The sequence below is a fragment of the Tiliqua scincoides genome, chromosome 4 (assembly GCF_035046505.1).
Source record: "Tiliqua scincoides isolate rTilSci1 chromosome 4, rTilSci1.hap2, whole genome shotgun sequence".
In the NCBI taxonomy this organism is placed as follows: Eukaryota; Metazoa; Chordata; class Lepidosauria; order Squamata; family Scincidae; genus Tiliqua; species Tiliqua scincoides.
In genome coordinates, this window is record NC_089824.1 from 19,326,241 (window position 1) to 19,350,579 (window position 24,339).

The following is a 24,339-nucleotide window of genomic DNA, read 5'->3' on the forward strand; positions in this document are numbered from 1 at the left end:
ATTACATTGTGTTTTCTCAGGACTACCAGAGCTCTTTCTTGTCAATGATTCTAGACTCTTTGGGAATTGTCCTTCACCTTGGACAACATACAGGCCATCAAACATGCAGCAGCTCCTGAAAGACAAGGGGTAACCTCTTTGATCCCTCTGCTTACTAGCAGAAAAACAGGGTTGTTTGGAATTCTTCAAAGATGAACTTGTTGCAGAAAAAAATAATTTTCTTCCCTCATTTATTCAATCTTCAGGTGACAAGGATTGTGTCATGACATCCACATCCAGAAGGCTAAGGGTGCAATCCTAACTCCAGATTAGGCTGGCGCAAGTCACTTCTGCTCGAATCTGGGCCACCTCATCAGGTGGTGCAAATCCAAGTAGACCCATTGGGGCCACTGCAGTGCAGCATGGGGTAAGGGGAAAGGTTTCCCCTTGCCTTAGGTTGTGCCGCTTTTTGGCCCCAAACTTGTGCTGGATGCTGCGCAGGCCTGTTGACCTGCCTGCTCCAGCGCACGTTAGGAGTGTGCTGCCTGAGTCGTCATTGTGAAAGAAAATATCTCAGACCACCATATTTTTGAAGCTTTGTGATTGCATTGTCTTAGCTTATGAAACACTATAGAAGCACCCCACCCTTGCAGAGATCACTGCTCATTCTGTTGAGTGGGGGAAGACCCACCATTTGGGAGGAGAATACTGCGGCTGGTTCTGGGTCCATGACACTGTGCTTCACCTATAGGTCTGCTCTCGATTGCTACTTATTTGATAGGTGACATCCAAAGAGTCTGGAATCACTGAGAACACATGTCATGGTGGTAGTCAGGGACTCCTGGGAAGTTTCCTTCTTCCCATTTGTACTTCTCCAACTAGTTGTACCAATGGGAACATATGTGTTCTTCTGTTTACACACAGTTTGTAGTTTTTTGTTTCTGATTTCTTGTTATGTGATGTTTGGGGTCGAGGGCTGGTCTACTTCTTCTCCAGTACATTCTGGGAGAAGATGCTGTAGGTTTGATGGTCTGCCTACTATCCAAAATCATTGAGAAGAAAGAATGCTCCCTGACAGTCCTGGAGAACAAAAATTCATGGTAGGAATTCCCATATTATTTTGGATTTTTTTTTTTAATGTTCTTATTGGAATCTGCCTGAGAGTATTGTTGGAAAGTCAGGATCAGTACAAATAAACGTTTGTATGCATTATCTCAACTGGTCTTTCCTCTAGCTGATCTATCTTGTATCTAGATTTTTACATGCTAACATAACTGATGTCTTGCTGACTCAAAAAATAAGTTGGTGTGGCTCAGTCTGTGTTGTAATAGGCTCAACATAAAGAATGACATTTCAGGAGTGCCTAGGGGTGATCTGCTGAGGCATTTTGTTTAATAATAGTGTATGCGGTTTTTGTCTGAAACCCTATTGAATCATCATAGATTGATTCTTAAGAGATGCTTGTGTGAGTAGAGAGCATTTCCACTCTTGCAGAGATTGGGGTGGGGATCACAGATTTCCTGGAATTCCTCTCTTCAGCTGTGGGCCCTCACTGTGTTACATCCCACACTGTTCCTGAGGAACAGGAGCAGCTTCTTGGAGGGTGCAATGAGACGATAATTGTACAGAGGTGAAAATCTGTTTGCTGCTGCTTAGAATACAGCTCTCTTTTTTTGACTTTTGATAATCTCCATAATTAAAATCTTGATTCTTTTTGCATGTCGACTTGTGCATTGATAGTGACACTAAATACATGAAGTTCTAGGAACACTGATGCAGCTGAAAAGGTTGATTGTGTATTTACAGAGCCACCCCCCCCCCCCATTTCTGTCGTCAGAATGCTTTCTTTTTAGAGCTCCTAAAATAACATTAGATTGTAATCTGTACTGGGGTGGGGTGGATGGGGGAAGAATAATAGAATTATGATAAATTCATTAGCACAACTCAGAAGTAATAAAAAAAGCTTTCCCTTTGCTTACTACCTGTTGTTCTCACTGATTGATTTGTATTGGGACTCAGTTGCTATCCTTGTTGTTTGATTCATTCACAGCACCTTGTGGAGGCAATCTGACAGGGTCATCAGGGTTTATTCTTTCACCAAATTTCCCTCATCCTTATCCCCACAGCAGAGACTGTGACTGGACTATCACTGTTAATAATGACTACGTAATATCATTAGCCTTTATCAGGTAAGAAGTGGGTTGGGTCACATTTTATATCATTAGCTTGTAATTTAAGTCCTTGCAACATTTACTGCCAACATGGCAACCACCCTACTTTTCAGATTTTAATGCATCTGGTTTTCCAAGTGATGAATCTGACGTGGATAAAGCAGAATTCTACTCCAATGTTGCATACATTGAGGGAACATCTGTGTGGGGGAGCTCCCAGCAGTGGTAGCACTAATCTAGTTGTTACCCATAGTAATTGGGTACTAATTACTGTGCACCCTCCTCCCTTATAGAGAAGCATCAACCACCCTGTGAGAAGGTAGAGAAGTCAGAGAGCACCTCCCCAATTATTAGTATTAGATAAAAATGTAAACAAATATGTACTAATAGGTGAACTGTAAGGCACCACAAGCACCTCCCAATGACACAATATAAATAGTTTAAATAAATAAAAACATTCCTTTACTAGTCTGACGAGGCAGTTAAACAAGAGAATGAAAAAGCCATTATTGGGTTCCCCATTTTTTTTAAGGCAAATGCAGCTGTAGAACTACTGCCCTGCTGCTTGTCTTGAAAGGGAAAACATATAGGTACAATGGAATATGAACCTGAGATCACACCCTCTATTTTAGGGTAGAGTCAAACTGGCCCCCAGGAGCTGTGAGGCCCAATGGGGAACATTTTTTGTGGAGATCCAGGTTCACAGACAAGGTCTGTAGAATCTTAGAGTTATGCATAAAATTTTTGATACATTTTACATGTCTACAGTAGAATGGAAAGCAATCAGGTGCCTGAAAAGTGCATGTTAATGGACCAAATGGATCTAAGTACATTTTAATTTAAAATTGCATACATGTAAGCATTCAAGTAAACAAACAAAATTTTGAAATGTAAACCATTTGTGAAATTATTTAGTAAAAATACTGATTTTATTTATTTTTTTTACCCTAGGGTGGGGGTCCCATAGGTTTAATAATTGTTGTTTTTAAAAATAATTTTTTATTAATACACACATGCACTGCAAACACATATACCACAAACATTGGAAGCTGCAAGACACCATCTACCAAATTATTTAATACATCATTCTGCATTCCTAATCTACTATTCTTCTACTTTTACTCCTCATTAACCTAAAAGATAAGGGAGAAAATAAAATGAACAAAGAAAAAAAATTAAAAGTATATACTTATCTCTACATACCCTATATTATATATAATATACTTATACAGTATACTTTCTATATCATTTCTACCATTCCTGTTTATATCAACCTTGCAGAGTCTTTCCAATACCTAACATACAGAAATATGTTTTGTTAATATACGTTACTTTATATAATATATAAAATCCTTCTTATCTATCTTTCCTTTTCTAAAAATTGAACACTTATTATTTTACTAAACTAATTTAACAAGTTTTACTATCCGTAAACTTAATATCCCCAAATATATTTTCAATTACATATATTTTTTTAACACACAAATGTAACCATTTTTACTATATTATCATTCCGAAATGTTTAATAATTGTTTATTAGCAATTGGTCCAGTTGGCTTAAAGCCAGCCCTGCTGGCCTCTTCATTTTGATGGCTCATTTGCAGACTTTAAAGGGGAGAGCATTTTTTTTCAAGGGGAAAAAGTGCACCTGGGGTTGGAAGCACTCCTTCCAGTATCATCCCTTTTTACCAGATTACCCCTTGGTATGATGTTCCATCCTCTTGAGGGGTATTCCGTGGGGGGGGGGGGATGCCAACTTGTAGCTGGTGGGAGAAGCACTGCAACTAAACCTGTAAAAGAGACAGCAACTGAAAACATTTGGCAGAAAAGTGATAAGGTGTTTCTCCCAACTTCACTGTTCCCAATTTCAGGTTCATGTTCTACCATACTCATAAAGATTTACAAAATACATAAAGTTTAGGAAAACAATAAATCTAAACAACAGGATAAATAGCAAGTACAAGGATTTAAATCAAAGTTGTTCATTATTTGTGGGGCCTTAGGTTCACAGACAAGTCTGTAGAATCTCAATGATATACATAAAATTTTTGATACACTTTCTATCTCTATGGGAGAATGGAAAGCAATCAATTCTCTCTCCCTCCCTCCCTCTGTATATGTCTATATTTAAGATAGCAATTTAAATAAACAACTGCCCACCACTTGGATTAGCAGAGTAGTGGTGTACCTTGATAATGTACACCACCTTGATAATGTTAACAGTCTGCATGGGGAAACATGTTGTTGATCCTAAACCTAAAATATTGGTGATCCAGGCTAACAATTCTACAGCTTTGATAGGAAATGTGTGCAAGAGATGAAAGGAAAATGTCAAAATCATACAGATAATCCTCTTTATAAACCATTTATTTGCATTATTATAAGGCTCAGGTGAGCAGTGTTATCCCAGTTATTAGATGCTATTTGTTCAAATTCTGTGCCATAATTCAATGCCTAAAATGATGCCACAGATTAAACAGAGGAAATATATTGCCTGTATTGCATTTCTGACCTATAAAGGACAACATGGGCAGAAAAGTTTTGAAAGTAATATGCAAACCAAAAGTTCACAGCAAATTGGACATCAGAAGTCATTCAAACATGATGTTACAAAGATGTTCAGAATTCATAATAATCTGTGAATGATGACTGGGTTCCTGCTTTGAGAATAAACTTTGGAGAGTCAGTGAGCCTCTCCCCAAAGGCTGATTGGAGCTATTGGGCTGCCTCAGGCAACATATAGCAATACTGCCTCCACCAGCTTCCCGCCCTCCCTTACCCAGCTAATTGTTCTGTATGTACTCTTGAAACAAAGCAGGAAATGTAAGGCATGCCAGGATTGTTCCCAGAGTCCTCTACGTTTTCTCTTTTGTTTAAAGAGCCTGCACAGAGGAAAGGACAACTTTGCTCCTTCCCCCAAGCTCTTGGAGAGCCCAGTCCTAAAGGCTGCAGCACTAGGTTCTGCAGCACCAAAGCAGCTACCACTGCTTCCTGCTACACCATGGCATCCACGGGAGGTCCCCTTGGGGGAAGGGGACTTTTGTCTCTTTCCCTCGGGAAAGCCCCAAACCCTGCAGTGGGGCTTCTCAAATCTGCCCTGTCTATTTTGCTGGCACAGACTTGAGAGACTCCATATCTAGCAGTAAAACCCAACATGGAATTTAGGATCCTGCGGAGCTCAGCTCCACCGGAGCCGCCCCATCCCAGTTCCTCCTCCACCCCAACTTGCCCCCACCCTCCCTCTGCCAGGAACATCTCCCCCCACCCCCAAAGCCCACATCGCCATTCTGAGCTCTTACCCAGCTCCTTGCAATGTCCGGTGGGCACTGGGCTGGCACCGTGCTGACACCAGTGCTAACTTGGCATATGGTGTCATGGGCCTGCCTTACTGCATGTTTGCAACATGCAGAAACAGCGCTGGCCCAGCTCAGGATTGGGCCTTAAAGCGCCCAGTGGAGGAAGGTGAGAGAGCCTTGTGACCTTTGGTTGCATTCTCTTCTGGTTTGTGGACTGAGAGGAAGGGCATGAGCTTGCAGATCTTGAATACTCATTCTTTTAACAGGAAACAACCATATTGCATTACATCTGAGCTCAGTCTATGAGTTTATGAGTATTACTGTAACACTGTTCATTCTTTATCCCCCCCATAAAGAAAACCACAATTCCACTTGGAAAAGGTCAGAAAATGGTGATGAAAGTTCACAAAAGTATTGCAAAATTTTCTGAGGGAATGATTTTACCATTTAGCAAAGTTTATTAGCAAAATGTTATTGGGTAAGCCAGCTACCACCTAACATTTCTTTCTTTTTTTGGCACATTTTGCAGCTTCAGTATAGAACCGAACTATGACTTTCTCTATATCTATGACGGGCCAGACAGCAATAGCCCACTAATTGGGAGTTTTCAAGACAGCAAGTTGCCAGAGAGGATAGAAAGTAGTTCAAACTCCATGCACCTGGCTTTTCGAAGTGATGGATCTGTTAGCTTTACTGGTTTCCACTTGGAGTACAAAGGTAAGTGCACATAATGGAATTGCAACACTTTCCTTCAGATATCTATTTGCTTGGCATCATAATGTCACTAAAATTCCTGCATAAAGTCAAGCAATCATCTCCAGTAAGTTCAAATTGAGAAATTGCTGTTCATTTAGTGGTCAGTATACCTTGTTCTATGTACCAATTTGTCAATTTGACTTTACTGGAGATTATTGCTTGCCACACGACACATTGAGGCTACAATCCTATGCACACTTTCCTGGGAATAAGTCATATTGAACTCAGTGGCACTTACCGTGCTTCTAAGTAGACATGCATAGGCTTGGGTTAAAAAGATATGAAGTGTTTACAGCAGTCTTTCTAACAATACTGATTAACAGATTCTCACTGAGTGGAAACTTGTATCTAAGCTGCACCACCTAAAACTGCAGGTATAAGCTTGGATGATTAACTGCCCAATCCTATCAAGGGATTCAAGGGAGGGCACCAGGATGCAGGTCTCCTGTGTGCTCCCTGAGGCATCTGGTGGGCCACTGTGAGATATAGGAAGCTAGACTAGATGGGCCTATGAGTAACTTATGTCATTGGGGACCACTAGGCATATGGGGAGATAAGTAAAAAATGTCTTTATTTCTCCTGGGCTGTCTGATCCGCTGCATATAGCTTAGGGCAGGAGGTCTGGTCTAGAGGGTAGAGCCTCTGTCTGCCTGAAGATAACATCCACAAGGTCGCCAGTTTGAGGCCACTGGCACCGTGCGACCTTGAAGCAACTGACAAGCTGAAGCCGAGCTATTCCATCTGCTCTAAGCGTGGGAGGATGGAGGCCAGAGTGTGAAGCCAAATTGGAATGAAACACCTGAATGTAGTGGTTCTTGAAAGAAAGAACCTTCTTTCAAATTGTAAAAATCCCTATTTAATAGGGATTTAAATAAAGCCTGTCTATGTAAACTGCCTTGAATAAAGTCTTGAATAAAGACCAAGAAAGGCAGTATATAAATACCTATTGTTGTTGTTGTTGTTGTTGTTATAGCTTATGCTCTGTTGGTGATGCTGCACACTGGACTGGTGGGGTATAGAATTAGGCTGCAAATGTTCATCCATACAAACATATCTCACTTCATAAAGAGTGATAATGTCAGCAAGAAGTTTTCTAGCATAGTCTTCTCCACAGTTTTTTTGATATGTATGTGTATCTTTTGAATGAAAGAGCATTCAGTTATGACAGCCCCAAATAAATTCTGAAGTGGTAACATCTAGATTCTGGTATACCTACTCAGTGAGAACTAGGCCTTAGGGCCAAACTAGGTAAAGCATCACAATGTATGATCAATCTCCTAATGGCTTTTTAAAATTAATATGCAATAATGAGAGGTTGTAAATCTCACTAGTGTGTCATAATCATTTACCCTTGGCTATTTTTGTACTCAAAATTAGCCCTCAGTTGCTTTCTCATCCATGAAAAAATGGATATGGAAACCTGTGTCACCTCCCCCCCCATGGGTAGAAAATTAGTATTATTGGAGAACTGGAACCGGGGAGAAGATTTAAGCACCCGTTTCATCTGCTGCACTGGACAACTTTGCTGTTTGCCCATTTCAGGGGATAAAAAAGTCAGATAAAAATTGATCAGGACTCCCAGAGTCTCATCTTTTTTTTGCCCTTAGATATAACAGTCTAAGGCATTTTGGATGTCTTTTCCATGCTTTAGTCCGATTGCTTAGTTACATCATTTACATTAAGAAATAATGGTACACTGCTGTTTCACTAGATTTTCATATAGTCAGGCAATTACTTTATGCAACACTTGAAATTAATTTCCGTACTCTCTGGCACTTCACTCGTTCAGAAAAAAATCCATATGGGGTATTGTCATATAGGAGAAAAACATGCTAAGATAAAACTGTCTTGAGAGAAACTCTAAAAATTTAGTATACTTCATTCTGATTGCAGCCAAGCTACGTGAGTCCTGCTTTGATCCTGGGAATATAATGAACGGCACAAGACTTGGAATGGATTATAAATTGGGATCAACAGTCACATATTACTGTGATGCTGGTTATGTTCTTCAAGGATATTCTACACTCACTTGTATCATGGGAGATGATGGGAGACCAGGATGGAACAGAGCCTTGCCCAGCTGTCATGGTAAGATTTTTTTTTTCCCTTCCCAAAATATTATTTGTACTTTATTTGCTAGAGGAAATAAACAACTTTCAGTAAACAATTTACTAAAATTTTGTCATACAAGGGGTTCAATCCAGTTCACCACTGGTGCAGTACTTTTGCTCACAGGGATCCACCTTCCTCTAGGATAGAAGGACTTTTGTGGGTCCTTCGCCAGGCTCGCCGAAGGTTACATTTAAATTTCTGCTGATTTGAGTTTGAAGCACTGCAGGAATTGTAGGGCTGGCTTGCCAAGACCAAGCAATACCCTTGTTCAAAGTGATGCAGAAGAACTTGCAAGCAAAGCCAGGAGCTAGGCAGTAGTCATAGTTAGTGAAGAAATCAGGAGTCGGAGTCACATTTCAGAATTAAGGCAGGAGTGAAGCTTCCTTTACGAGCCAGCAGCCTTGCTTTTATTCCCTTCTGCGCAATACAGGTTGTTGATAACATTCCTAAGGTCTTGACACTCTTCTAATATGCTAACTCATGCTTGTTTACTGGGTCTCATGCTCTTAGCTCGTGAACAAGGCCTGCTCAGAGTATGCTTTGAGCAGAGGCAAGTGTGCTTGCGATTGCCACGTTTGCTAAGGCTAAGGCCCAGTGTTTTTGCACCTATTTACTTCAGTTAGTTCCAAGGAGGATAGCAAGGCAGGGGAGCATTGAGTACTTTGGGGGAAAATGATGCATTGTGAGGTGGGTCACAAAAGGACAACTGCTGCTTCTCATTCGTGCTCAGGGAAGGAAAGTGGGGAAGAAAGGTGCAAAGCTGGAAAGGAAAAGAACAGTCTGTGCTGGGAGTCAGCTGGCACAGCAGTCCTGGGTAACAGAACAAACAGGAGTGTGTAACGCAGCACCATGTGAAACATGGGCACAAACAAGAGCAAGCACAGCAAATAGAGAGAGGTCTGTGATCCATCTTTTTATGTCCTAAATTATCATAGGAAAGTATTGGAGTTATTGTAGGTTGAGCTCATCGGCAACCCTATTGTGTGTCCAAATGGCCCATGCTTAGTCACTCAAAGCTCAAGATGAGGGACTCTGTTGTTTTGCACTCTGCTGAGGGTGCAGCCCCAACCTCTCAGTTTTCTCTGGATGAATTAGATTACAGTCAACAGTCAACAAAACCTTTATTTGGCATAAAGAATTAGATTACACCCTGCAGAGAGGTAGCTTTACAAAGTGGGATGCAATAACTAGTAATGTCCAGCAGGGGGAGCTTGGTAGCTACTTGAAAGCATACAAAATCCCTTGCTGCTGCTGCACACTAGGGACGTTCTCAGGCTGGCTTGGAGTGGAAAGATCAAGCAAAACAAAATTAATTATCTAAACACATCTAGCTAGAAATATAGGCCAGATGCTAGATACAATAAGGGCAATTCGGCAGTGGAACAGATTGCAGAGGGAGGTGGTAGATTCACCTTCACTAGAGATCTTCAAGTAGAGGCTCAACAGGAACCTGCAGGAGATGCTCTAGAACAGTAGTACTCAACGTGGTGGGTTGTGACTTACCATTGGAGGTAAAAATGGGCCAGTTTTTCATGCCAAAACTAGAAGTTCACTCCAACCTGCAGATTGGAGTGATAAGAAGCTGGGGGGGGGGGAAACCTGGAGAGGCGGCTGTGGGCCTCGCAGACCCTTTCTGAGACCCACAGATGCCCCCAGATAGTGAGACAAATCCTTGCATCCCTGCAGAACCTCGATCACTTTGGTGCCATAGGGGCACATTCCCCCTCCCAGTACCCGCCCCCTCCAATACTTACCAGCAGTTCTCAAATGTCTGGTGACAAGGGAAAACATGGACATAGTGGGCATAACGGAAACCTGGTGGAATGCGGAGAATCAGTGGGGTACCGCAATCCCGGGCTATAAACTCTACAGGTGGGACAGGGAGGGGCGTGTTGGAGGTGGGGTGGCCATTTATGTTAAGGAAGGGATAGAATCCAGCAAAGTAGAGATTGAAGGTGGGTCTGACTCCATAGAATCTCTATGGGTTAAATTACCAGGCCTGACGAGTGATGCAATACTGGGGGCCTACTATCGTCCTCCAGACCAGAAACTGGAAGGGAACCTTGAAATGAGGAAACAGATCAGGGAGATGACAAGGAGGGACAGGGTTGTAATCATGGGGTACTTCAATTATCCTCATATAGACTGGGTCAATTTGTGTTCTGGTCGCGAAAAGGAGACCGGATTCCTTGACATGCTGAATGACTGTGCCCTAGGGCAGCTAGTCATGGAGCCCAACAGAGGACAGGTGACTCTGGATTTAATATTGTGTGGTACTAAGGACCTGGTAAGAGATATCAATGTTACTGAGCCATTGGGGAACAGTGATCATGCTGCGATCCATTTCGACATGCACATTGGGGGAAGAATACAGTGCAAATCTCTCACAAAAACCCTTGACTTCCGACAAGCGGACTTACCTCAAATGAGGAGGCTGGTTAGAAAGAGGTTGAAAGGGAAGGCAAAAAGAGTCCAGTTTCTACAGAGAGCATGGAGGTTGCTCAAATCAACAGTAATAGAGGCCCAGCGGAAGTGTATACCGCAAAGGAAGAAGGGCTCGACTAAGTCCAGGAGGGTGCCCGCATGGCTAACCAGCCAAGTTAGAGAGGCCATAAAGGGCAAGGAATCTTCCTTCTGTAAATGGAAGTCTTGCCCTAATGAGGAGAATAAAAAGGAACAGAAACTGTGGCAAAAGAAATGTAAGAAGGTAATACGGGAGACCAAGAGAGACTATGAGGAACACATGGCCAGCAGCATTAAGGGGAATAATAAAAGCTTCTTCAATTATGTTAGAAGCAAGAAACCTGCCAGAGAAGCGGTTGGCCCTATGGATGGTGAGGGAGGGAAAGGGGAAATAAAGGAAACTTAAGAGATGGCAGAGAAATTGAATGAGTTCTTTGCATCTGTCTTCATGGCAGAAGACCTTAGGCAGGTACCGCTGCCCAAACGGCCCCTCCTGACCAAGGAATTAAGTCAGATAGAGGTTAAAAGAGAAGATGTTTCACCTCATTGATAAATTAAAGATCAATATGTCACCGGGCCCTGATGGCATCCACCCAAGAGTTATTAAGGAATTGAAGAATGGTTGCTGATCTCTTGACTAAAATATGCAACTTGTCCCTCAAAACGGCCACAGTGCCAGAGGATTGGAGGATAGCAAATGTCATGCCGATCTTTAAAAAGGGAAAGAGTGGGGACCCGGGAAACTATAGGTTGGTCAGCCTAACATCTATACCGGTTAAGATGGTGGAATGCCTCATCAAAGATAGAAGCTCAAAACATATAGATGAACAGGCCTTGCTGAGGGAGAATCAGCATGGCTTCTGTAAGGGTAAGTCTTGCCTCACAAACCTTTTAGAATTCTTTGAAAAGGTCAGCAGGCATGTGGATGTGGGAGAACCCGTGGACATTATATATCTGGACTTTCAGAAGGCGTTCGACACGGTCCCTCACCAAAGGCTACTGAAAAAACTCAACAGTCAGGGAATTAGAGGGCAGGTCCTCTCCTGGACTGAGACCTGGTTGAAGACCAGGAAACAGAGAGTGGGTGTCAATGGGCAATTTTCACAATGGAGAGAGGTGAAAAGCGGTGTGCCCCAAGGATCTGTCCTGGGACCAGTGCTCTTCAACCTCTTCATAAATGATCTGGAGACAGGGTTGAGCAGTGAGGTGGCTAAGTTTGCAGACAACACCAAACTTTTCCGAGTGGTGAAGACCAGAAGTGATTGTGAGGAGCTCCAGAAGGATCTCTCCAAACTGGCAGAATGGGCAGCAAAATGGCAGATGCATTTCAATGTAAGTAAGTGTAAAGTCATGCACATTGGGGCAAAAAATCAAAACTTTAGATATAGGCTGATGGGTTCTGAACTGTCTGTGACAGATCAGGAGAGGGATCTTGGGGTGGTGGTGGACAAGTCGATGAAAATGTCAACCCAATGTGCGGCGGCAGTAGAGAAGGCCAATTCTATGCTTGGGATCATTAGGAAGGGTATTGAGAACAAAACGGCTAGTATTATAATGCCGTTGTACAAATCGATGGTAAGGCCACACCTGGAGTATTGTGTCCAGTTCTGGTCGCCGCATCTCAAAAAGGATATAGTGGAAATGGAAAAGGTGCAAAAGAGGGCAATTAAGATGATTGCTGGGCTGTGGCAACTTCCTTATGAGGAAAGGCTATGGCGTTTGGGCCTCTTCAGCCTAGAAAAGAGACGCCTGAGGGGGGACATGATTGAGACATACAAAATTATGCATGGGAAGGATAAAGTGAATAGAGAGATGCTCTTTACACTCTCACATAATACCAGAACCAGGGGACATCTACTAAAATTGAGTGTTGGGAGGGTTAGAACAGATAAAAGAAACTATTTCTTTACTCAGCGTGTGGTTGGTCTGTGGAACTCCTTGCCACAGGATGTGGTGATGGCATCTGGCCTGGATGCCTTTAAAAGGGGATTGGACAAGTTTCTGGCGGAAAAATCCATTACGGGTTACAAGCCATGATGTGTATGTGCAACCTCCCGATTTTAGAAATGGGCTATGTCAGATGCAAGGGAGGGCACCAGGATGCAGGTCTCTTGTTATCAGGTGTGCTCTCTGGGGCATTTGGTGGGGCCGCTGTGAGATACAGGAAGCTGGACTAGATGGGCCTATGGCCTGATCCAATGGGGCTGTTCTTATGTTCTTATAACCACTGCTCTAGGAAGTTTTCCCATTATAGGCAGGGGGTTGGACAAGATGACCCTGTAGGAACCTTACAATTGTGTGGTTCTTTGATTCTGTGCTTAAGCTGTCCCAAGAATGCTGACCTTCTGCACTTACTGTAGGGTAAATGGGTGTGTCTTCCACAAACTAGCAGCTGATTCTAACAGCACTCTTGGCAACTCACACTTAAATATCCTTATGCTTGACCTTAAGAACCTAGGTTTGATTATACCATCAAGGTACTTGATCAGTTGACGGGAAACCATCTAACTGCTCAGTTCTACCCCATTACCTAGACAGGTGGGCTTGGCTGACATGTGGGCATATGTCTGTCTCAGCAGGAGAGCTGGATAGGACCTATTGTCTTCAGCAGGTCTCACCCAGAAATAAAGATCAATCCACATCTTGCAAACGTAGGCTTTTTTGAGAATTGAGTTTCAAGCAAAGAAATTCAGAGGAGCATCTCAAGGTAATGGAACCAAGTATCCCAAAGTCCTCTTGGGAACCAGAAATTTCTGAAAAGAAGGACAAATAGACAAAAATGGGGGAGGGGGAGGAAGGTTTTCTTAACAGGTCAATTTTTTTTTTTTTAAGAAGTAAGAAGCTATGGAAGAAAAACTATATTTTAACACTTCTCCAAAGCTGTATTAGATATGACGTCTTTTGCTAATATCCTTATTTCAAATGTCCTTGAAGATTCTCTAACAAGTGTGAGATGTGAACGAAGTCCACAATCTTACTATATTATGAATGAATGCAAAGATTAACTAGGCTACTATACTAAGCCATTTGATGTTGGCTGTTAAGAGCAGAGTATAATTAAGGTGGTAGATTAAACTTTTTATATGACAAAGGATAATAAGTAATGATTTTTTTTGTCAGCTTTATCAAATGCACTTTATTCCAACAGCATTACATAAGATTTAACTGTCACATAACTAATACCTATTGTTTACAAATTAGTTCATTATTGCTTTGCATAGTGGAAAAGCCCATTTCATGCTGAGAGGAATTCAAATCATAATTACAATCCCATTTGCGCCTGAGATGTAAAACTTTTCACATTTCTTTTTTTAAAATTTGAATACACTGTGTGTTATATATTGGGGGCACGCACACATGTATCTGCTGCTCAAAGTGCCTGACAATTCATTAATGCTACCAAATTGCACAAAATACAACTATGTGGTATCCTATGGTAGAGTAATAAAGAATGTGTATTTTTAGTATTCTTGCACATGGTGTTAATATGGTCATGTTAAGGGTGCTAAAACATTATGCAAAAGAACAACAATTCATACAGAAGCAAAACACGCTTGGTTATTGTGTGAAATCACACATTCCTTCACAAGATTTAGGTTTTGCCTTAGACTCAATCCTAAATCCCCCCCAGTGCTGGCGCTGATCTCCAGCACCAGCGCTGGGTGCTGTAAACATGCTGTATGATTTTGTATAGCATTTATGGCACCAGGAGAGCAAGGACCACCAATGCTGGACCTGTGCCAGTTAGCATTGTGCCCAGCACCAGGAAGCTCACGCTGGGAGAGCATCCATGGTAAGGCGCACTGCGGGGCAGTGTGGGGTTTCTGGGTGAGAGGGGAGACATTCCGGGGCAGGGGGAGGAACTGGGGTGGGAAGAAGGTGGGACTGGCGAAGGCCTGCTCCACCGGATCCTATGCTCCGTGTTGGGCTGAAAAGTCCGACATGGAGCTCCTCCAGTCTGTGCCAGCAAAATAGCTGGTGCAGACTGGAGGAGACGCTTTGTGGGGCCTGTACCTGCCCCCTTCCCCCAAAGAGACTCTGGTGGCTGCTGTGTCACCCATGTGATGTAGTGGCAGCCATTTTGGTGGTGCTGCTCCTCTGGGCGCTGGGCATCTTGGGATTGGGCGGCCCGTTCACTGATGGCTTCATGTGAGTGTTCCAACTTTGTGGACTGTTCCAGATGACTAACTGTAGCTCTGTCCAGACTTCCATCTCATCCTTCATCTCATGAACCTTTCATGTAGAGCAGCACTGCAGAAGAGAGCAAACATGATGTGTGTGAGTGAATTGTACGTGCAGCTCTCTGGCCACATGGCTAGAGTCTTGTGTGAAACCGTAATTCTCATATCTTTCTCATGGAGGAGAAGCCTAAATTGATCCCTCAGAAGAACTTTGAAAGCATGGAAACTGGTTGTTACACATACAAAATATCATGGAATTCACAAATGTACTCATGCTAACTAAGTGCAGTTTCAGTGGATGATTTGATTTGCATCTTTAGGGCATAATAAAATGTATCACTGTCCAGGTTGTGACTCATTAAGATTGACAGAACTTTCCTGCTGTAGTTAGATATGACTTAACCTTGTGTGTAAAAAGAAGCATTATGCTAAAATATTTCTGAGCTCCATTTAACTGGAAATGGATACTTACTGATGAGATCGAGTCTCCAGGTAATGTAATTAAATCTTTAATAATACCCAACATTGTGGCAAATTCCATATGCAATTTGACACTTAGTTTCACTGCTGATAGGTTTTGCTAGAGAAATAGAACAGAATTTGCATATAAGATTTTCCTCATTTGAGAGTTAATGTTTTTATGAAAATATTACTTTCCTCTCTCCCTCATTTTCATTCCAAGGAAAGGACCTTATATGCACCTAAATCTTAAACCAGAACTTTCCATTTATATGTGTTTATAGTTTAATATTAGAGAAAAACAAAACAAAACTAGAGCCTAATGTCTAGTGGCTTCTGCTGTGTGGCACAGTTCTTTAACTATGAGATTGCTAAAGAGACTAGAATGGACTACTCAGTGTTATGTAGTGTGTGTACATGCACACACATACCAAAACACAGGCGTATCAGCCTGGAACACAAGCCAACGTTCTTTGGGTTTTTCAGACAGTATGTTTCTGTTCCATCTTGCAGTGCTAAATAGTAATGAAATTGAGTTCTTTATTGTTGTTTTGTGGGGTCGGGTGTGGAAACAACATAGCACGAGGAGGAAATTATTTAAACTTCATGTTTCATATTCCCCAAACAAGTTTGAGTTTTTGTACATACGCCAGGAGCTTTTTGGCCTTGGCATTCTTGAAGGGAAAAGAAAAAGACCTCCCTAATGCTTTTAAAAGAATCCACTGATGTGGAATTCTAAAAGGTCATAACCTTCTTCATGTAGTTTGTAAGCATTGAAAGGTATTTTGTGCCCTTGAGAAAGGCCAAGGCCAAAACAGGTTATGAATATGTTCAACTCAAGTATGTATTTTCTTTAGAGCACCTGTTTAAGGCTTGCTGTCCTTTCCTCCCTGCACTTTTCTGTGCTGCACCTCTTTTTCTGTGCATCCAACACTCAGTGACAAAATTCTGTAGTATACTCAGTCGAAACTATTAAAGCCAATCCTCTTTCTCTTCCTCCATTTTTCATAACACTCATTCAACATTCCATGGCTCAGTTGTAGCCAGCCATAGATTTAAATACTAGTCTATGCAGCTTCTGTTTCATTTTGACCCCTCCTCCCCACCCACCCCCCAGCCAGGAGAAGGGTAAGAGCTGCACAGGAATCCATGTTTTTAGTGTAGCTGTGATTGAGCAGGAGTGTGATCTTATCCCTCCCCAAACAAAAGGTAGCAACTAAAACAGGAATTAATGTGAACCTTGACAATCCCTCTCCACTTGATAGGAAGAGGCTCTCTCTCTCTCCCCCCCCCCGCCCCACCCCGAAAAGTATAAGGCTGTTCTGGGTCTTGGAAGCTCATAGAACCTGTTTGTTTTTTATTATATTTTGTTTTTGTTTTTTTTAAATAGTTTTCTTTTAATTTAAAAACTTACATATGTATGTGTACCTAGGGAACTTCCCCTGCATATGAAGGAACCATTTATATTATTTTTGGGTGCCCCTGTTTTGCTTTCAAACTGATAGGTATTCAACCATTGGACAACCCAACCTATACTCAGTAGCACCTGTCCAGCCCAAAATATTCTGTGGCCACTTTCTGACTAACACACACCTCCCCTTCTCCACAGATGGCAGCTTCGGTGTGCAAAGGAACTACTACAGAACACCCTTATCAGTTTGAGGGCAATTAACAAGATTTATTGCTATACAAACACTTCCTGGCAATTCCTCTTGTCCAGAGGCTTTCCCTTCCCCTAAACTTTACTTAGTTTAGGACTGCAGTTTTCAAACTCTCCGGGAGTTTGAAACCTGCAGTAAGTCTTTGTGGGGGCGGGGGGAGGCAGCAGGGGCAGGGGGAAGACAGCGACGCGATCCCCAGGATCGCATCACTCAGGGGGCTACAAGGACTGGGATGCGCTCACCAGTCCCTGCAGCAGCCATCCCTGTGTGCAGGGAGCCCTGCGCGAGCACCTGCAGGGTGCTCCAGGTAAGGGAAAGGGACAGTGGAGCGATCTGCTCTGCCTCTGCAAGTGCACCCAAGCCCCTGCAGCTCCCCTGAGTGGCGTGATCCTGCGGATCGCACTGCTGCCTTCCTCCTGTCTCCTGGCTGCCCCCGCCCCTTAAGGGGCAGAGGCCAGGACCCACAGGCTGGGGCATCACGACGCCCCAGTTTGAATACCACTGGCTTAGTAGGTTAGCAAGTCCATTGCAGCTTCAGAGCACAGTCCAACTGACTCTTCCTAGTCCAGTGGTAATCCAGCAGTGTCCCTGCATTCCTTGGATGGGTCCAACGCAGATGTGTCAAGCAGATCTGAACTTTTCAGACTAACACAGAGGATAGGATTTGGTGGAGCAGAAATCCACTGGTCCCACCCCTCTCCCACCCTAGTTGTTCCCCCTGTCCCACCCTCCCTGCACCCTGGACCACCTCCCCCCTCTCCCCCAAAGTCCTTACTGCTGTCCGGAGGTCTTCCCTTGATCCTGGTGGTGTCCTCTTCCTCCATCTCACTCTGAAGTGGGCTGCTAAAGATGAGGCAGCGACGGGCAAGAGTTGGGGAGCACTGCAGGCTGGGTGCACACTCTACCACTAAAGGTACAGGAATCCTATCCACCTACACAGAAGTAACAGTTTTGTTTTTTTTTGTTTTTTCCTTGGTCTGGCTCCATTTAAACTAAGGGCTAAAAAAATTAGTATGGGGTCTCCACAAAATTAGAGGGGGCACTGCAAAAGTGTTTCCAGTTGGGCTCCTATGGCTGGCCCTGTTATAGGAAGTGATTACAAGAAGGACCTGGAAATATATACTGCATATAAACTTCTATATGTTTTGTGGTTTGTAAAAGTCACTGAACATGTTCAGTACACTTCAAGACCTTTTGGCGGGGAGGGGGGAGGGAGGATTTTTTTTAAAAAAAATTAATTTCCATACTTTTATGTACTTCTTCATACCAGAGAGAGGGGGTCAAGAGGACAGATTAGCATTAATCAAATTTCCATAATGGAATAGTCCATCTTCTCTCCAATATTTGCCTAGAATGGTTCAGCCCTGTTGCCTTCTATTCTAGCTTCATTAGCGAGGCATGCTGGTATTGACTGCTCCTTTGAACTGTTCTTAATAAATAGAAGTGTTTTCCATACCTATCTGTCTCTACTGAAAGCTGGCTTGAGGATCAGGTCCTGGGAACCTGAGTGAGCACCCCATACCTGGAACCCATAGGCAAAAGAGAAGAATTATACTGACTTTCTAGAAATCATTAACTTATCCTAATAGTCCTGTTTAGTTTTTTTTTTCTTTTAATTTACAGTTGTATGTATTTATGCAACCCTAGGCAGCCCTCCATGTATGTAGAAACCACTATAGTGTTGCACTTGTTTTGTCTACAACATGATAGGTGGTTAACCATGTCAATCCTCTATTAGTATATAGATGTTGATGATACTTTTAGATATTTATATCCCTCCCTTTTATCATAAAATAATACCCAAGACATCTTGCTATCAAAACATAAAACCATTCAAAAATTGCACATAAAACTGCAGTGAGACAACAATAAGAAATTAAGAGCGCAATCCTAACTGTGCTCTAGGCTGGTCCAAGTCCCTTGCGCCGGCCCAGGAGGGTCACAAACGTGCCATAAAGCATGTTTGCGCCTCCTCAGGAGTTGACTGGGCCAGTGCAGGGACACTGCATCCAACCTCTACGCCGATTTGGGGAGGGAGAGTTGCGTCGGCTGAACTCGGCCAATGCAGGGGTCTGGGGAGGGCAGGGAGAAGGTGGGAGGGAGGCGATCCAGGGGGGCAGTTGGTGGGCAGAGAGTGGTCCTGAGTGGGCGGGTGGGGAACAGGAGGCAGTGCTGGGATCCAGCTGTTATGCCAGATCCCAACCCCATTCCCCATGCAGCGTGGAGTGGCTTTGAAGCCGCTGCATTCTCTGTGAACTTGTGCCACCTCCTGAAGTAGCACAAGTTCGAGGAGGCTCATGGGGGCCATGATGACTTACTTGGGGGTAAGAGTTTCTCCTTGTCTCCGGCTGAACCAGTTCTGGCCCCAGTCTTGTGCTGGATACAGCGCAGGCCTGTGATTATAATAAAAACTGAGCCCAGTATTAAAATAAGATAAAATGCAGTATCTATAGATTAAAAACTAGCTGGACAAAAAATGTCTTCGGCAACTGATGAAACACCTGCAAGGATGGGCCAATTGTGCCTCTCTAGAGATGAAGTGTATGTGATTGTGGACAGACTGTGTGACTGTATGTAACTATGGAGAAGGGTCTGTCCCAGGCATCTGACATATGAAGATGTGTTGGAACAACTTAGATGTGACATGATTGTAACTCCTCATGACTCTTTTGCTTTTCAAAATGGAGCCAGGTTTATATTGGAGTGGAGAGTGGGGAAGGGGGGTTTCTTACCGTCCTTCTGCCACTGCAGCCTTGGTACATGTACATACTGGTATCTGCTCTTGAAGCTGCAGTGGGGGAAATTTATATGCACAATTTTTGTACTCATAAATTTCTTGCTCTGACGCTAATAGCAGTTTGGAAGGTGCAATTTAAGTCAGTGAGTCAATATGGGAGGAAAGAGACCTTTGCTGTAGTGCCTGTCCAAATAGGATCCCCTATGCAAAGTCTAGCTGAAGACAGGTAGCTGTTTTAGATATTACAACCACATGGTACCATCTGATTTTATTGCATATTGACAACTGTTGGCTATTGGTATCTTTGGCAATTACCCTGCCCTCTCCACCTGATAAAAATAGTTCACAAAATAAGGATGGAATTACTTTGCCATGATGAGATGAGATTGGACCTCTCTGTTAGTATAGTAAGTCTATGTTTTACAGACAAATGTAAACCTGCAGTGATCAGAAAGTTCATTTGCAGTTCAAATACTGTATCTACTGCTTTCTCTTTCACAAAAACATAATCAGGTGTTAACATAAATAACCTTACATTTCCTCACATGTGAAAATATCCCTATTGCTAGTGAAATGCTAATTGTTTCTTTCTTTTTGGTTTAGATTGTTCATTTTTAGTGTTTCTGCTTGACTTTCTTTTCCTCTCCATGAATTTATCTCGTACATATGTTAAGGGGTTTTGCTTTGTGAAGGCTATTGAAATCTCAATGCATGACTTGACAGCAATATAGATTATTCCAACCAGATATGTAAATTATTTGTTGTCTGAGTTTTTGAGACCAGTTGAAGTTTGTCTTGTTTCCTTGCTGTCCCCATCTACTGTATTAAATATAATAATTATGCTCATGTTTCACATGGATTTGACTTTATAAATATTAAAATAAGATATAATTAATATAAATCAGCTGCAATCAAAGTCTGTAAAAAATAAAATTGTTTGTTACTATAACTCATTTCCCTGCCAGTCTTAAGTAACTCACATGGATCAACATCAGAGTAAATTCAATGGAAAATGTTTTAAGTGATTAATGCCTGGCAGCACAAATATTACCTAATACATTTCTTGGCAAGAAAGCCTATTTATTTAAATGCCCGTATTTTATTATTTGCATCAGTGCCCACTCTCAGTGTGTCAGCATATACATGAGCAATTCCATGCTTCCAGTGAAAGGAACTAACTACTCAAACATCTCATTTCGTTAAAATCCAAATTGACTTCTTTGATCTTAGGAAATCTGCATGTAGAGACCGTATACTTTTTAGAAATTCCTGAACTGAGGAGAATTGTAAAATGAAATCCAATGAATTTCATTGAAATTAAAGAGCTGTTTTGTACCTGGCTTCAACAGCCTTGCAAAAAAGCATGCGCTGCTCTTATTCAGGGGGAAATACATTGACGTTTGCATGCCCAATCTCGTCTGATCTTGGAAGCTAAGCAGGGTCAGGCCTGGTTAGTACTTGGATGGGAGACCGCTTGGGAATACTGGGTGCTGTAGGCTTATACAATAGTCTTTCGAGACTGAAGGTTGCCAACCATTGGAGAATGCACATCTAAAGGTTATCCAAGAAGGATATTCACATTTCTCATTTGTGCAGCTGCACCAGAAGCACAACCACCACTGAATGGTCTATATGTGCTGTGCCTGTCTATTTGGAAACCAGTTATAAAACTTAAAACTTTTGTTATTGGTGCAGTGAAATGTGTGTGTCAAACATATTGCAAAATGCTATGTTTTGCAGGGTGCCTCACTGCAGTGTGTAAGCAGCCCCTCCTCCAGTGTACGCCTCTATTCTGCTACCCCCCCGCCAGAATGGCTCTGAAGGGGAGGGCCCTGTAAAACTTAGTGCTTTGCATCCCCTCTAGCTACACCACTGAGATGACTATTTCTCTTTTCAGTATCTTATTAAAATATTTAACATCTTTACTTCCTAGCACCTTGTGGAAGCCGTTCTACAGGTTCGGAAGGCACGGTTTTATCACCAAACTACCCTAAAAACTATAGTATAGGACACAACTGCATTTATTCCATTGCTGTTCCAAAGGAGTTTGGTGAGTAGTATTTGTTTTGTTCATTTGTATCTTTTTTTATTTTATAGTTATTGCCTCTATATCCTTGCTACAGCATTTTAATTATTTTGAGCTAAAAATTACAGTAATGCACTTCAAATCTCGATTAGGAGTTATCATGGTTAGCATTTTCAAAGAAAATGTTTTGGCAGTTTTACCAAATTCTATTAAGAAAACATATATATTTTGATGATAAGCTATATAAGATAAGCTATTTATAATTGGAAAAAAGTTGCATAATGCAGCACAACAGACAAGTTTACTAAGAAATGAGTTCCACTATGTTCAGTGGGACTTACTCTCAGGAAAGTGTTTATAAGATTGCAGCCTTGGTTTCTTAAACTTCATCACATATAGGAGGAAGAATTGTATCTGTTAGATGACCAGTTGGTTGGGATCACCAAATATTTAGCATTAGAAATATTGTTTCAGTAGTTACGCAGCCTAACCCTTACCAAATCCAACTGCCCACTGATGCAACCATGCTACCAGATGCAGCCATGCCACATGTTGGATCCATCCTTCAGTTCTGAAATTCTCCTCCAGGTAAGGAAAGATCTGTTTCCTTGCCTGCAGGTAAGAGTGCAGTGCTCAGTTGGGTCTACTGGGATCTATGCAAGCAATTTTGCTGACAAAGGTCCAAACTGACCTAGGAATGCAGATTGATGCTGGGAATGGGGTTAGGCTGTTGGGGGCGGTGTTGGGTGTGGTTCTTCTCTGGGGAAAACCTGGAAGTGACTGCCTTGTGCGTTGTGCCCTCCGGCATAGCATCTGGGGCAGGTGCCCTTCTGGCTCCACCTTAGCTATACTTCTGGGTATGCTGTACAATTCAGAATGGCAGGTAAAGCAAGTAGTTAATTAAGACTGCACTCCTAAATACACTTATCTGGCAGTAAAACCCATTGAACCTAATGGGTCTTCTGAGTAGACCTGTATAGGATTGTGCTGTAAGTTGTCTAGAGGGTTTAATGTAACCTTTATCAAAAGGGTTTTTATCAAATTTGCCAAAGGAGTTAAACTATTGGTATGATTCTTGTATGAATATGTTTCTATTTTTAAAACTGTAGTTCTCAGAAGCCTAGTGAGATGTAACTCATCTTCTCCATTGTGTTGTCACTTTATAATGCTTAGATAGGTACCATGTTCAGATAGACCAAGTGGGGAACATTGACTGTATAAAGGAGTTTGGGCCTCACTGAAGTTCTTTATAGCAAGTGAAAAACTAAAATGTGAAATATACCCGGCCAATGTATCATTATTAGTAAAGTCATTCAAAACCTAGAATATAACAGTGGTCAATATTTCAACAAAGAGTAAGCAAAGGCAAAGCTGGAATGGAATATTGGGATGTGGAATTCCACCTTCACCTATATGAAACACCTTCAGATTGAAGGAATCAGGATTCATAGTAAGAACCGAAACAAATACTGAAATGGGACATGGCACTCATTCACAAAAGAGTTCTCCATACATTTTAACAATCTTCAGATTCAGGAACTGGAGACTTCCTGTAAATAGCAGATTCATCCATTAGGCATCAGTTATGTAGAGTTTTGCAGGTTTCCTGCTACTCCACCACCTGGTCTATACCCTTGTCAGACATCTTGCCTGGTTCCCTGCCGTCAGCTGCCTGTTCCTCAGCCTTCCCCTGGAGGTCCTTTAAATAGAGAGTGGTCAGCCGTGAAGTTTTGCCAGGTCTCACAAGACTGCACCAGTGAATTAGCATGTGATTGTTTTACTTGCTTCCCCCCTGTGTGGTGCTACTAATGGAATGTGGTGCAAATACGCACACACTATGTACGCTTTTAACAGGGAATGCATTTTGGGTATGTTGGAAATCACATAATGTAGCTAAGTGAAATTCCATGTTTGTTTCCACCAGATCAAAATGAAACATCGTTATATGTTTACAGGTAACATTATGAGTTAATTCTGCAGGTTATATGGCTTTGCGTTTTGATGACAAAATGAACATAAGTAAACAGATAGTGGTTACAGTTAGCATTTTGGTGACAAAGTGAACATAAGTAAACAGTGTTATCCAATACCTGTGCAAGCACAACAAAACTCAAGCAAGGGCTCTTTCTTGCTCTATCCTTCCACTATAGTACCTTAAGGCTTCCATAAAGTCAAGGTCCTTGGGAACAGTGTGGGTTACAGTGTAGGCAACTGCAATAGGAAAGGGGATCTCTGGAAAGTTGACAAAGGTACCTTCCACAAATGGAGATGCACTCACAGAAGTCACTATCTGTCATGGAAGGCTCATGGAAATCTGTAAGTTTTCAGAGAACTCCACTTCTTCTGCACCCCCACATTCTTCACTATTCTCCTGAGAATTCTATGTGCCTCAGAAGTGACTTTCTGGAGGGCTTCAATGACTGTAATGGGGGGATCCTTTACTTGAACTTAATTATGATTCCATAAAATTGCTTGCAAAACACCATGCTTAAAACACC

General features: G+C 42.2%; 1 protein-coding gene across 1 annotated transcript in view; it reads left to right on the plus strand.

Annotated features, from left to right (window-relative positions):
- Nucleotides 1-24,339, plus strand: part of CSMD3 (CUB and Sushi multiple domains 3) — a 710,986-nt gene that overhangs the window by 502,146 nt on the left and 184,501 nt on the right. Inside the window, exons 30-33 of the mRNA XM_066624387.1 lie at nt 2,030-2,168; nt 5,976-6,163; nt 8,096-8,290; nt 21,749-21,865. Coding sequence (XP_066480484.1) covers nt 2,030-2,168; nt 5,976-6,163; nt 8,096-8,290; nt 21,749-21,865 — 639 coding nt within the window. The remainder of the gene's footprint in view (nt 1-2,029; nt 2,169-5,975; nt 6,164-8,095; nt 8,291-21,748; nt 21,866-24,339) is intronic.